Genomic DNA, 14,635 nt, shown 5'->3' with positions numbered 1-14,635 from the left:
AACTACTGAATAAGACACATCATATCGTATAAATCTGCTGTGTTTGTGTCGGTGCTTGTTTGGTGCTTTTAATGCAAAGCGCTCTGAAGCATTTATCTTGCAAGGCGCCGCAAAAGAGAAAAGCCAGGAAGTAAAACTCTTGAGGGCCAAGTTGTGCACTATTAAGCCAGGATGTTTTTTATTTATAGTTATTTAGTAAAAATATGCAGTCTGAGGAGAAATTAAAGGAAAAAAACAAACAAAAACAGTTCATTAGCCGGATCACTGTTTCCCTTATGAAACATTGATTTCAGCATTCGTGACTGGTCTAAAATCTCCTATATCCAATCAAAATGCATTGTTTCAAGCATGTGTTTATAATAAAATAAAGCTTATTTACTCATGCTTACTTTCAGTATGTTTCAGAACCTAATTTTATATGTCATTCTATCGTGTTTTAAGGGTGTGAGAAAATATGGGAATATCACTTCCTGGCCGATGAGACGACAGAAAAGAATAACCTCACCAGTAGTTCTAGGAACCCAGTTGTAACTCCCAGCATATCCAAAAAAATCTTTTTATTGGGATTCCCGTTTTTTTTTTTGTCATTCACTCTTGCAGCTTGTCCACAGTTTTTACGCAAGTCTGTCCTTTCCAGCCTTCAGCTGCCTTTACTGGGTTTTGCAGGGCTGGATGATGCTGGGCTGATTCTATCATGCTAACCTTTGTTTCAATAAAATTTTGTTCCCATTTTTCCTGTTAATAACTAACAATAGTTAAATGTGTCGTGCAGACTTTTTGTGGTTTGAGAAGTGAAGCATACCAAATGAAGTTCAGAGCACTGCCCTAAGGGGCCTAAAGTGTGCTAGCAGAGTGTGTTACACAGCTGCTGAGGTCGAGGATTTAGGCTTTCCCTTTAACATCTGCAGCTTACGTTGTTACATTATAGACTGATTGCTCACAAGGAAAAAAATGTTGTAAGAAGTCGATTCAATTAGATTGGAAACGGATTTTTACCAGACCAGAATTTACTGTTAGGAAATTTCACTTCAGCTCATCCTGATGCTCTCTCACTTCCTGTTTGGCCCAATCACAGAGCAGAGTCTGGAGTTCAGTTTGACGGAGGAATACTGCCGTAACCACTTCCTGGTGGGGCTGCTGCTGAGAGAGGTGGCTGACGCCTTGCAGCAAGCGCCCGAAGTGAGGCAACAGGCCGTGGGCATCCTCAAGAACCTTCTTATTAAACACGCCATGGATGATCGTTACACCGCTTTCAAGGTTAGGAGCATGCAAACAGAAAGGAACTAGCAGAGGCAGGATGAGCAGGAATGTGGACGGAGAAAAGGGCAGAACAATGATTTATTGTTCTCAACGATTCTGTTTGGGAACAATGCAAAATAACAATGAGTTCCAATGATTAAAGTATTTGATTTGGCATTTACACAATACACACCTGCATTAAAAACAACGCCTATCTTAGAAACAAAAGTCTGAAGAGTCTGAATAAGAAATAAAGGAGATATTGTTTAAAGTGTAATACATCAATCATCAACAGAGGCCAAATGTCCTACCAAGTGAGCTCAGCATTTTTACCCATAAAAGTAAATGAAGTATGTGACACAGGTCACCACCTGTGCATACCTTTCTATTTTAGTTTAGATAAGATTGTCTCTTATGCAAACCACCTAAGTTAGAGTGCAGCCACAGAAAGGTAAGGGCTATGTGTAGCTAACATTAACCTACAATAATCATCTCCTTTTACTTGTTTTCAAATGTTTATGGTTTCAGAACCAGCAGGCCAGGATCTGTTTGCTGTACCTCCCACTTTATGAGCTGCTCTACCAGAACTTGAAGCAGCTTTCCGCTCAGCCTCTCATCTCCAGTCCTGGGCTGGGCCTAAACGTGAGTCACCTCACAACGCTCCTTTTCTTGGGGATTTCTGTGATGTAACTCAAAGTCAGTTTCACATATGAATTGGCTGTTGTGCTGTAAGATCTTCAGTCAGGCATAGACTTATTCAGGAGTGGTTGTTGTAATTCAATGGAATCATGAAGCATACTGTACAGTATGTACCAGTCTATTTTTATGACCGTGTTTATCAAAATAAAAATCTGATTTCATCTATAATTAGGGCCTCATAAGTTTCTCAGTTCAGTTCAAAAAGTCTCATTTACAGTTTTCCAGTTTCAAATAATTAGTTGCAAAATCCTTAATATGACAGCTACTTGTCGTATGAAGTACTAAACAAAGCCAGATACATGATGTAAAATCGAGGTAAGGAATCTTGAATTTTTCTCCAGCACGTGTCCAAACTAGCCTGTCTGACAGGACTGAAAATGACAAATGAATTAAAAAGGTTAGTTTACCTGTGCTATACAATAGGGCCCAGCCTACTGTGCTGTCGCTGTTGACCTGTTTTCAGTTCAGCAACATTGTGAGGCCTCTTGGTGGATGTGGAGTGAAAATTCAAAATGTTAATGCGAATGCAAAGGTAGAGTCTTAACACCTGGCTTGAAACCGTCTGCCAAGGACCAGCGTGGCCTGCAAAGCTTGGTTTTGGAGTGAAATTAGCCTCAAAAGGTTTACAAATGTGCGTGTGGTCTAATCCACAAACACAAGCTAACATTTACAAATGTTTACAATGATTTGTGTGCACATTTTTGAGTGCTAACAAATGTATACTCCAAACCGCACACAAATACAGAGCAATTCAAACACAACGCTATTTTGAAAAATTGATGGGAGACGGGAAACACCAGGGTAACAAGTCACAGCTGAAACTGATCAACAGCAATGAGACAGGGGAGGCAAAACTACACATCAACAAAAATATCAAAACACCAAACAGCGAGTGAGAGTTAACAGGGAAACACGGGAGGGGGGGATATAAACTGAAGGTCCAGGGATCAAAGAAACAGACGTATTCATCTTTCTGATGTCCTGAAACTCAAAGTGGTTGTTACAAAGATAGCTGAAGAAAGATCCCCGACTTGATCCCAGGACAAATACTCTCTGCCAAATCAAACATGCAGAGCTACCCGCTTTGGTGACCTCCTGTGGATAAGAGAGTAGTCAAAAGTAGCTTTTAGCTTTATTATTTGTTTTCCTTGGCAGATGACTTTAATGTCATGTAGTTTGAAGGAGCACGTTTCAAGAAGACTGCAAACCCCACCCACATGGAAAAGATATATATAAATCTTATAAAGTTTGTATCTGTCTTGTGTGAAACTTGTATGAAAAGCATATAAGAGTGAAAACAGATATAAGATCCCTTGAAAAATTATATAATGAAACTTGTATGTTTTGGATACTTACTAAAACAATATATGAAAGTGATGAGAAAGTGGCCACTTTCATGAGTAAATCACATATAAGTTTTTACTATTTCTTTTCCATATGGGCAGTGTCGCTGACGCCACTCCAGTACTGGGATTACTAGCATTACTAGCCGGAGCTTCACAACTATTCCATCCCAGGGAAGTGATCATAAGACAAAATCTTGCAGCATTTTGTCTTATGACAAAATGCACACATTCATGGGATCCTACAGACTATAAAAGTTTTAATGTCAGTCTCTCTATTTTAGATTCAATTCAGTTGTTGCCAAATAGTGTACCGTGGTGCCAAGTGCAGTGGATTTTGTGAAAACTGGTCTGGTCTGGTATACAGATCAGTTAAAACCCAGTGCATTTACAAAAATGTACAGCAATTATTTTGGTAATTACTGTTAATTTAGGGCAGCTGTAGAATAATAAATTGGTGGTCCAATAGATGTATTAAGCACCGTACGTGCTGGGAATCCCTCCTGTGTAATGCAGGAATTCTCAGACTGAGTGAGTAAACAGTAAAAGATTGCTCCGAGGAAGCTAAAGTGGCACAATACATTCCGAACAAAGGTGCCAGAACTGTTACGTTTTGTTTTCACCGTTAAAATATTTCCTCAAATTGCAGGAAATAGAATGTCGAACATCTGCTCTTGGTCTGATTATAATATTCGGAATGTGCCAGCTCACCTCTTTGCAACACAGTTTTCACTCGCTCCATCTTGTGGTTGGCCAGGGCTCCAGAGATGACCTAATATCCACAGACATGAGGAGGATCAGCACAGCGATCGAGAAAGAGCACGGTGAGTAGAGAACAATAGAAACCGTACATATGGCGTCTTCCTGTTTACGTTATTCATTATGATAGAAACATATGGCTTCAACACCCACTGATCCATTAGCAGCACTCTGTCTGAAAGCAGCAGCTGTTGGCCAGACAGACATCAAACTTCTTAGCCAATCCTACAACATTTCTAGTATTTTATTCACTACCAACATGATGTTGAAATCAGATGAATAAGATCGGTATCAAACAGAATCCTCGAAAACCCAGTGAACGTGGGTGTTTTACTGAGTTATAGCAGCTGCTCATTAGCTCAAATACACGTTGACCTGAGAAGATTGGGAGGCTAAACAGGTTTTATTCTTCGAGACCAAAAGGGTTAAATGTTTAAAACAGGGACCACGTAGTCTTGCATTTCGGTAGCGTAAACAGGCCAAAATGGGCAGATTGAAAGTAAACAAATATGAAAATCAAAGCAGCAGAAGCAACAATGTAATCATCTGTAGTCTCAAGTAGAAAGCCTTTGTTTATTCCAGAAAAGGAGTTCATTAGCTTCTTATTCCCTGGTGACACAACAAGGGTTGTGTTCTCAGACATCACGGTGCTGGACTACTGCGTACAATGATGTTCACAGGCTCAATGGAATGAGTAATGGTGTGTTGTTCCTGTATAGCATATTGGCCCAAACATTTCCTGAGAGTCCTGACGTAAGAATGGTTTCATACGTTTTTATTTAGAATTATGAATTTGTTTAATTTTATTGGAAAATATAAAGAACTTTTCACTAGGAGCTACTGTTAGGAAGCTTTGTGAATACGAGACATGGAGTGTAGCCAAATCTGCAGTCTTTGGACCCCAACAAACCTATTTTGGTTGCAGGTCAGCCAACTCAGAATGGCCACGTTGTGAGGAGGGAAGACTCCAGAGGCTCTCTATTTATGGACCCAGGAACACCGGACAGCAATGAGGTGAGGTAACATTTCATTTTAGCCCAACAGGTTAAACATATTTAGGGCAGATTGTCAGTCAGTTCATTTTTAGATAAATAAACTTTGTGGTTTCTCTAAGTTCCAGAAAACCGACAAGCTGGACACTGGTTTGTTCTTCTTTGTTTTTTCCCTTACCTGGAATGTCATTCAGAAATGTCAGTTATGCTGAACTGTTGACATCAAGACAAGTCTGACAATGTCTGATTATCACGGTTTTGCGTTGCAGCCCTGAAACTTTTTATATGCATTTTTAAATACTTCTAAGAATGCAGTCTGAGCCCTTTGGAGTCACCTCACGGAAGCACTTCTGAAACACTGTGCGGGAAACCTAAACATACCGTATGCAAAGCAGCCTTGAAACATGCGATATGCAAATTTCGGTTTAAGTGTTTTGTTCACTGGTAGGTTTGTTGTCACTTCCCAAATCAGGAAATTCTAATTAGTTCTGAAGTGCTCAAACTTTTGCGCTGCTTTGTTCCACTTTAACATTTTACTCACCGGACGTGGGCTTCGTGTAGGCCACGTACACACACGGCCTCGGCGTTACATCTGAAGCCTTCACGGCTCACTTTCTGGCAATGATGTTAAAAAGCAGCTGCATGTTACTTTTGGACAATGGCGGTGTCTTCTCAGCAGGAAACCTCTGTAAACTCAGAGCCAACATAAACTCTTCTCCTGCTCTTCAACCATGACTCATTTGGGAAACGTGTGACGTGGCTTGTACTGGAAAACGCCACCTTCATGTGAACCAGCGATCATTCGCGTTTCGCTATGAGATGCCAGATGAGCAGGCGCCCGTGCTTACAATTCAGTCGCAACGTGAGAAAGTGCTAGTCATGTGGATTTGACCTGTAAATGACAGTTAGATGAAACCCCTGACAGATTGAAGAAAAACACATAATGACGTTTAAACAGAAAAAGCACTCTGAAGCTATATCGTCCCCCTAAGGCCAAGGTGTAAAGACAAGTGAAAAATGAATAGGTTCTTCCTTTTCTCCGTCTCCTTCTCGCCTCCAGGACTGATGACATTCTGCTCAGTGGTTTTTGTGCAATTTTGCTCTAAATTTAGCTTTTCTGCTGGTTTATCTGTAAATCTGTATATTTTTACATCCACGATTCACCTCATCAGCATAATTCTAAGAATTGTTTCTTGTCACTGCTTTGTGTAATCAAAAGCAATAACATGTTTGTTTTGTGTGTTTGCTGATAAGAGATATTAATTGCGAAAGCAACCTCTCACATACTGTTTGCGCTCAGGATTTTTTTTGGTAACAAAGGTTTCATCAGTGAGCCTGTCCTCAAGTCTGGGTATAAATAAATCATTCTCCTTCTGTAAAATACGACCGTTTAGATCCTCTGACACTCAAAGATTTTCCTTTAGTGCTGGTCCTAACCAAACAGGAAGTAGGAGTGCTTTAAAATGAGTTAACGAGCGTTTTCTGTGTGTTGTTCCAGCTGCAGAGACGCGCCTCAACCATGAGCAGCAGCACCATGCCTCCTATCGGCAGACTGGGACAATATGAAATCAAAGGCCTACTGTTCTCTTTCCTGCACATCGCCAAGACCTTGTCAGAAGGTCAGTGAGGCTCTATAGCCACAGTGCACATCACTTACTCAGAACGTGACTCGGCTACCTGTTCTGCTATTTCTGACAGTGATCGCTCTGGGGGACTAAAACCATATAGCCAAGTGTGTCCACTTTGTCTTTTTGCCCACAGACACTCTGATGGCCTACTGGAACAAAATCAGCCCTCAAGACATCATGAACTTCCTCAGTTTGCTCGAGTGAGTAGCTAATGAAACAACAGCCATATGTAAATATTAAACAAAACTATACGTGTGTTTTAACTGCTCTATCAGTCAACATTCTAAGTGGATGCAAAAGGCGCCTCGTGCTTCATGTTTTCTCCGCAGGGTCTGTCTGGCTCAGTTCCGTTACATTGGAAAGAGGAACATCGGCAGGTAAGGCTGGAAAACAAAGCTGCGCCTTTGTATTGTGTGTCATATTTACCTTATCTGTCAGCGCCTGAAATTTGAAACCCAAATAAATTTAGTTGAGTTTTAAGGAAGCAAGGTGCCAGGTCATGTTCCAATGAAATACACCTTTACTCCTCTCTTTTTTTAAATGTATTAAAATGTTCTGTTTGGTATTAATCAGCTTGTGTCGATCTTTTATTAATTATCAGGTATTAACATATTTGTTATATATCGTAATACATCCAGCTCAGTGAGAGTTACAGGAACAGGGTCTTATGTTATTCCTCTTCCTCCTTCCTTCTTGCTCCTGTTATTATCGATATAGGAGCCAGGAGGCATGTGTGTCGAAGCTGTTCTCGTCAGGTGGAAAGTCTCAGACAATGCCACCCATGCGCTGCAACCGTGCCAGCCTCATGCAGAGCAAGATACACCAGTTCAACACCATGGAAGCCTCCTTCACACTCAACATATGTAAGCACTCCCACTAGTTCACATGCAAAACGTCAGGTTGCAAAACACTTCACATCTAAGATTCCTAGAAATTTACAGGAATTGAAGTCGTAATGGAACAGTTAATTCTGCCAGCACCGCACTAATCGTCAAGAAATCATGCGGGTAAAGTGATATAGATTGCATTTGTGTTCCAGCCGAGGGAGTCTGCATACAGTTGAGGTTTGCACAGGAATATTTCATATGAAAGACAATAATTCCACAACCAATGATTTGTTTGTTAAAGATTAGGCTTGCAGAAAGATTCACAGGAGAATCTGGAGAGAGGCGGTTACATTCCTAATGTGGCACGCCTAGTCTGTAGTGACAGTCCTTATTATCCTTATGTTCACCTTTTCTGTTGAAATGAAAGTGTTTAATTTAAGAAATGTATGAATGTGAAATTATTAGTTTTGTTATTGTTTTATTTGGTATTATTTGAGGACACAAAAATCTATAAGTAGTAGAATCAGATGCAAGGAACTGGAGGCAACTGGAGCTACAATAGAGCATGCACACTAACACTCCCATCACATCATAAACCAAGTGCACGTTCCAATTTTGGCATTAAAAAGATAAAAAATGTTCTGTCTCAACCTCTGTCATGTGAGTGCTGCTGCATCACTGCCTGTTGCTTCAATCCTTCCACCACACCAGCTGTGTAGGCTCTGGTAGGATGTTTGCTGTGTGTCATATTTGCTGGTGCAATGAGTAGTTGAAAAAGTGTGTCAACAACCTAACTGTTCAGCTCTTCTCTGTGCATGTGGACGAGGAAAAAGAAAACTTCTTAGTATGACACTAATTTCCCTGTAATCAAAAGGAATTTAAATGTATTTTATTTACAAGGTAATTAAGATTTTCCTGCAAATACTTAATACTACCAGTCAGGTTTTTACCGGAAACAAATAGTTAAACTAATTTAAAGTAAATTTTAATAGTCTGTAAGTAATACTTCTTTATTATTTGGTAATTTGTGGAAAAAACAACAGCATTTTCCCATCTTACCCTGTTGTAGGCTGTATTATGAAGGGGTTATTGTATAAGGTCACATAGGCCTGCAAATGTAAACTGGTAAAGAAGAACAGCCCTTATCACATTTATATTGGTAAAATAAAAAGACAGTTGAATGATAAATAATAAATGCACATCAGCATAATGAATTAAATAAAGTTGTAAAAAGGCAAGATTACGATTTATGATTATTTACATTTTTCTACAAAATTAGCATGAAATTGTACACTACTTAAAATTATTTACAGTATAGTCATTTCTTTGTTTCCTGTAAAAACCTGACTTGTTATTCTAGTGCCTCTACCTTTAGGTATTTATAGGTAAATGTAATTACATTGTAATTTCAAATAACATTGGTTGAAATGACATTTGATTACAGGGGAACTACGCTGTTAGTCGCCGACCATATTACAAAGTGCTACTTAAAGAACTATTAGAAACTATCAGTTCTGTTGCAGAGCAGCAGTTTCTCAACCGTGTGACCACTGATTTCACAAGTGCTAAAGTGTGAAAATCACCAAAGAAAATTGTATCTGTGAATCGTCAGAAGAAGGTCTTTTTAGAACATGAATCCACGTGTGCATCTACATCCCCCTAACCTGGGGGATGTGGCCATGACCTGGTTAGGAGCTCTGGGGGCTCTTGGATGGTGTTTTCCTTGTGGCTGCATACAGCGGAGATGGGGGAGGGTCTGTGCTGGCGGACGTTGGTTACTGGCCTGGTAGCCTGGCTGCCCCTGGGAGGGTCCGGGACGGGCGTGGAGGCTTGGGGGTCTAGGGGTGCTCCGCCCCCCGGTCTGGGGTGCTGGCCGGGCCTTGGGCTTGGGGGCTTGGGTCCTGGCTGTTGTGTCGCCGGAGCAGTGGGCAGGTGGGTGCAGGGGGGCTCAGCCCCAGTGCAGGGGACCTCTGGTGCATCGGCCCAACTAGGGGGCTCTCTAACTGGTGGGGAGGTTGTTATATCTTTGCAGGTGGTCACCTCACTACAGGAGCTCACTCTGCAGGTGGGGGGAGAGATATAGGAGAGGTGGAGAATGAACTCAACCTGTCTGTGCAGTGTCTATTTGTGTCTGTCTACACGTTGGGTGAGTGCCGAGTATTTGGTTGTGCATATGGGGTGGGAATGCACGTCTGTGTCCGCGTGTGCCTGTTCGTCTGTGTCTATATGTCAGGTTGGGTCTTAGACTCGAGCTCTCTGGGTACATCTCAGGCCCTCTAAAGTACGCAGGCCTATCTCCCCTCACCACACTCCCTGCCGGTGGCTGATGCCCTCAGACGTTGGTGTGTTGGTGGTCCTTGTCGTCTGGGACTGGGCGCTCATGTATGTACCGGCTCACTCCTGGTGGCCGATTGGCGGGGCCGGGCGCCTGTGGCCCGGCTGGGCTCCTTCCGAGGGGTGGGGGGCCCTCAGGCCTCTGGCCTCTGGGCCTGAAGCTCGGTCCTCTCTGGCACAGCTGGCTGCCGGCAGAGCCCGCAGGCACACCACTGCAACCCCCTCTGGCCTCTGCTCCGTAGCTGCGGGGTGACCTCTCCTTTGGGGCTCTACTCAGCTCTTCCCAGGAGGGTGGCATGGTTCCCCCCCCTTTGGTGGTCCTCCTCGGGTCCTTGTACTCTGGGGCCTCTGGATATCTGGGGCCTGGATCTCTTCCATACCTGCTTCATACCCTGGAGGACGGGGCTGTGGCTCCCCACACTCCCTAGCAGATCGTTACATGGAGAAACCTTTGGAATACAAGCGTGCTGATCCACACAGGTGTACACATGGGTGTTCACAGACGCGGACTACAGCTTTCTTGGCTGCTGCCTCAAAGCACATTGTGCGCTGTCTATCTTGCATGCTGCACAATATCGTTTATTATTTAGTATCTACTGTTATCTACTGCTAGCTAGTTTATTGTGATGGTGCCGTTTTTTTTATTATGTTGCTCTTTGTTGTTTGCTTTCTCTTCTGTTTTTTTTCTCCATACAGGTGATCCAGGTGTTTTGTTTGTTTGTTTGTTTGTTTTTCTTTCTTCCCCCCCTTCTCACCGTCTCTTCTCCCCTTTGGTTTTCTTTCTCTCCCTCTCTTTCTTTCATTCTCTCTCCCTGTCCTATCCCCCAGTCATGTCTGTCCCGTTTGTAGCAACTGAAAATAAAATAAATTCATAATTATAATAAAGGTCAATCAAATGGACCAATATGGCAAAGCCATGATGATCCACTTGGCTAAAGATCCAAACGGGACACAAAAAAAAAAAAAAAAAAAAAAGATGTGTTGTCAGCGAGATGAAGAGCGTAAGAACTGAGGGATGACAGGGGGTATATGCGCAGGAGGGGCTGTGTGTATGTCGTCACAGATCATCCACCTTAAAGGCGTGAATAAAGGTTTCTTCAGCCAGGAAATGCAAGGGCGCGATATCCCATACTTATGTGTTGTACCGAGTGAATCGACTGAAAGGAAACAGTTCATCATGGGTTGAAATGCCGCTCCTCCAAGACAGAGCTAGCCAACTGACTCTCAGGCTGTGCTTTCTAAACAGACATTATCTTGAGCCACTGACCGCAGTATGTCGAGCTCTAAGGCCTCTCTGGTCTTCACGTAATGGATTTGCAGCAATGCTAGATTAATGCAACAGTGTGTAGAATCACCACGGAAAACGCTGTTGCAGAAAATAAATGGGCGCGTTCACCCGCATACAAACAGGGATTTTCTTTGCTGCATCTTAATCTTAAACATAAAATCCTCTATAAAAAATTCTCTGTGGCTTTAATGCAGTGTTTGCTGTTTACAGGATTCTCAAAAGATTTGCATGTAATAACCTGTGTATAAAATGATTGTACATGTACCCTATAGACTGATGTGTCACATGTGTTTTCCTTGTTATTTTGCACTTTACCGAGAAACAAGTTGTTCTTATCTCTGGCTCTGTGCTAATAATGAAAAATGGACTTGCGCTGGATGTTATGTTCTTTAATAACATTTGGTACCTACTAGGAGTATCTTAAACAAGATGTAATTACATGTTGATTTGTGCAATTAAATCAGTCAATGAAGCATTTGCCTAATGAGCTGTATGTAAATTACCATTTCAAAGCAAGCAGGAAATCAGCAAACACAACAATACTTAAGAATAACTTTGCAGTCATCAGTATTTTCTGGATAAAAGGGTTACAATTAGAATCTGTTCTACACCACAATGTGAACCATTAGCATGCACAGCACCTCAGGATTTCTTTATGTCTCCATGTGTGTTTCTGTGTTTCAGGGGCAGGGCTGTCAGAAGCAGAAATCCACCATCAGGCCCTGCTTGAAGGCAACACCTCCACCGAGGTCTGCCTCAGCGTCCTGGACATCCTGAGTCTGTTCACTCAGTGTTTCAAGGTAAGCACTGCACACACAGTCCAACCAAGATGGTAGATAAGCTTTTAAAGTGATTCAAATGTCACTGAGTCCTTAAATAAGTGATGTGCTTGTTATGAAATTTTGAGTCAGCCTCCGTGATGTTTAAGAGGTTTTCAGCTCTTAATAACACTCAGAGAAATCTTAATATGTATGCTCATCTTTTCTTTACATATTTCTGCAAGTCACCCGAGTAAGTGCTGAGTCTGATGTTGTCTAAATGAACGATTTAAAAAATGAACACATTTTAAACAGTTTTCTGTTATCTTTGTTTAACCTTTCGTGGCTCTGCCTGCTCCACTCTGTGTGTAGCGGGACACACACACTTTTGCCTTTTATGTCTTAGTGAGGACATCTAATTGACATAATGCTTTCACTAGCGGCTTACCCTAACCATCAAAAATGAATGCATAACCCTAACCCCTAGCATAAATCGAATCATAACCTAACAGTAACCACATTTTGAGCCTCAAAAATGTGTTCAAACTTGTGGGGCCTGGAATTTGGGCCCATTTTTTGTTGTCGTTGTATTTATGAGAGGCTATTCAAGCATTTAAAGCTCCTTCGAGTTTAACCATCACTCCTGAGTGCCAAGCTAAACCCAAGTCCTAGTCTTGACCTCATGCTTCACAGTGGATGGATGTCTTTGCTGGATTTGTGGAGCTAATTTTTTCATCCTTCATGCAGGTTCATATCATTCTGGGAGAGTTTGATTCTCTGTTTTATCGGCTCTGCCTTTGTTTGACGTCACAGCTTCCTCAACTGCTCGGTGTTGTTTAACGCAGCTTACCTAAAGACAACAAAACAAACCCAAACACCAGACTTGGTCCTTTTGCTTATTATCCTTAAGTGGAGATATGCTTTCGAGACAGTTCTGGACCCCAGCCAGCCTACTGAACATCTGGTGTTGTTCTCAAGTAGTCCTTTGGTGTGGATGGAGTGAAGTTGGACATATTTAGATGTCATTCTTTTTATTTGTTGGCAGCTGTTGTCTGGCTGGGTTTTTCTCAAGAAAGTTGCAACCAACAACCTACGCAATTCGCATTGCCACATTACAAGCAGGCTCACATATAGAAGCTTTTATTGGGTGTATCCTCATGCTCTAGCTGTGGGTTTTTTTTCGAAACAGTAACTTTATCAATGGCTTCATCTGATGCGAGCATGAGTACCGATACTGACACTGGATCCCAAATTGTAGGGTCCCGAAATTGATGGGACACAGTAAAAATCAGCCGCTGCCATCAGTCGTTGTCATCTCGTTTGCTTTTAGTCGATGAGAACAGAATGAGATGCGCCTAAAACGTCATCAGCATCGTTCAGCTCATAAATCTGCTCACACATCAACAGTGATGTAGGAAATTGATGAATATAGTTTGCACTGATATTTTGTGCATCTATTCTTATGTGTGTGTGTGTGATTCAGAACCAGCTGCTGGACAGCGACGGTCACAACGCACTGATGAAGAAGGTGTTTGACGTCTACCTGACTTTCCTCAAAGTTGGCCAGTCAGAAGCTGCCCTCAGACACGTGTTCGCCGCTCTGCGTGCTTTCATTAACAAGGTATGTGTTCACATTCGTACGAAGTGTTGCTGCAGTAGTAAAATCAGTATGACTCAGATGATGCCTGGAGCAGGTAAACATGCTGTGTTTTTGATGACCGGAGCTGATATACATTTTTGTTTTTGTTTTTGCCGCTGCCTTTCCACTGTGAACAATGAGATGAGTGAGATGTCTGGTTCCAGCCTTCACACAGACGTTCTCTCTCATTCCATCCAATAGCTAAAAAAAACCCATAGGTCACACTGCTCCAATAAAGTAACCTGGCTTTTCAGTGTTTCTCGTGTTTTCTGCCTCATTCCCAGCCACTGGCTAGAAAAATGCTCTGAAATGTATCTAATAGGGCTGCCACAAACGATTATTTTGATAGTCGACTAGTCACCGATTATTTTTGCGATTAGTCGACTAATCAGATCATCATCCACTGGACGTAAAACGTACAGCTTATTGCACCAGCAGCATCTGCTCTTATATAACTATCATTAGCTTACAGCTTTAAGTGTTTAAGGTATGTGCTAACTAAAAATAAAGACAAGATGATAGTTTATTAAATTTTAATGAAATCTGCAGATTGTTTCATTGGAGTTTAATAAACTCAGCCATCTGCTGAACATGTGGAACACATGCGTGAAACTTGTGCCGACTGTTATTTTAATCAGGGATTAGCCGCGCTCTCATCCGGTCTGCTTGTTTTTGATCCACTCATTTATGCTGCGTTTGGTAGAAATTAGGCCTTTGTTAGCAGACAAACAGAACTTTCCACTTCCAGAAGTGGATTTTTGCTATTGTGAGTATTGTGACTGCCTGAAAACTGGAGAAAGGTGATATGGGCAGCGAGGACTTTAACAGCAGCATTCTTTTGCAGTAAATAAAAAAATGTAGATAAACAGTTCAGATTTCCCCCCTCATTAGTTAGAGACAGAATATCAGTTTTTGTGACATTTTATTATTTATTTCGTCACAGGTTTATATTTGTAACTGCACTAGATTAAAACTCTTACCGGCAATCGTAATTCCTGGCAGCAGCGTGCCGTGTTTTCCTGTTAACAGCCAAACCTTTGCTGTTCTTGGCCACACAAACACTGGTAACAACATAGCGCATCGAGACTAATTCAAGTCTAAACACGACTCAAGACTTAGCTGGTACACA

General features: G+C 41.8%; 1 protein-coding gene across 3 annotated transcripts in view; it reads left to right on the top strand.

The window, feature by feature from the left end:
• The window catches only part of dock11 (dedicator of cytokinesis 11), a 79,611-nt gene that overhangs the window by 38,844 nt on the left and 26,132 nt on the right, over positions 1 to 14,635 (top strand). For all 3 annotated transcript variants that reach the window (XM_080906108.1, XM_080906107.1, XM_080906109.1), the window contains 10 exons: positions 1,076 to 1,257; positions 1,768 to 1,881; positions 4,039 to 4,105; positions 4,966 to 5,054; positions 6,531 to 6,651; positions 6,794 to 6,860; positions 6,990 to 7,037; positions 7,378 to 7,523; positions 11,794 to 11,909; positions 13,351 to 13,488. In XM_080906108.1, the coding sequence (XP_080762234.1) occupies positions 1,076 to 1,257; positions 1,768 to 1,881; positions 4,039 to 4,105; positions 4,966 to 5,054; positions 6,531 to 6,651; positions 6,794 to 6,860; positions 6,990 to 7,037; positions 7,378 to 7,523; positions 11,794 to 11,909; positions 13,351 to 13,488 (1,088 nt within the window). The remainder of the gene's footprint in view (positions 1 to 1,075; positions 1,258 to 1,767; positions 1,882 to 4,038; positions 4,106 to 4,965; positions 5,055 to 6,530; positions 6,652 to 6,793; positions 6,861 to 6,989; positions 7,038 to 7,377; positions 7,524 to 11,793; positions 11,910 to 13,350; positions 13,489 to 14,635) is intronic.

This window comes from Rhamphochromis sp. 'chilingali' (genome assembly GCF_963969265.1).
Source record: "Rhamphochromis sp. 'chilingali' genome assembly, chromosome: 1".
In the NCBI taxonomy this organism is placed as follows: domain Eukaryota; kingdom Metazoa; phylum Chordata; class Actinopteri; order Cichliformes; family Cichlidae; genus Rhamphochromis; species Rhamphochromis sp. 'chilingali'.
Note: the sequence above shows the minus strand (reverse complement) of the source record. Positions and strands in the feature narration are given on the sequence as shown.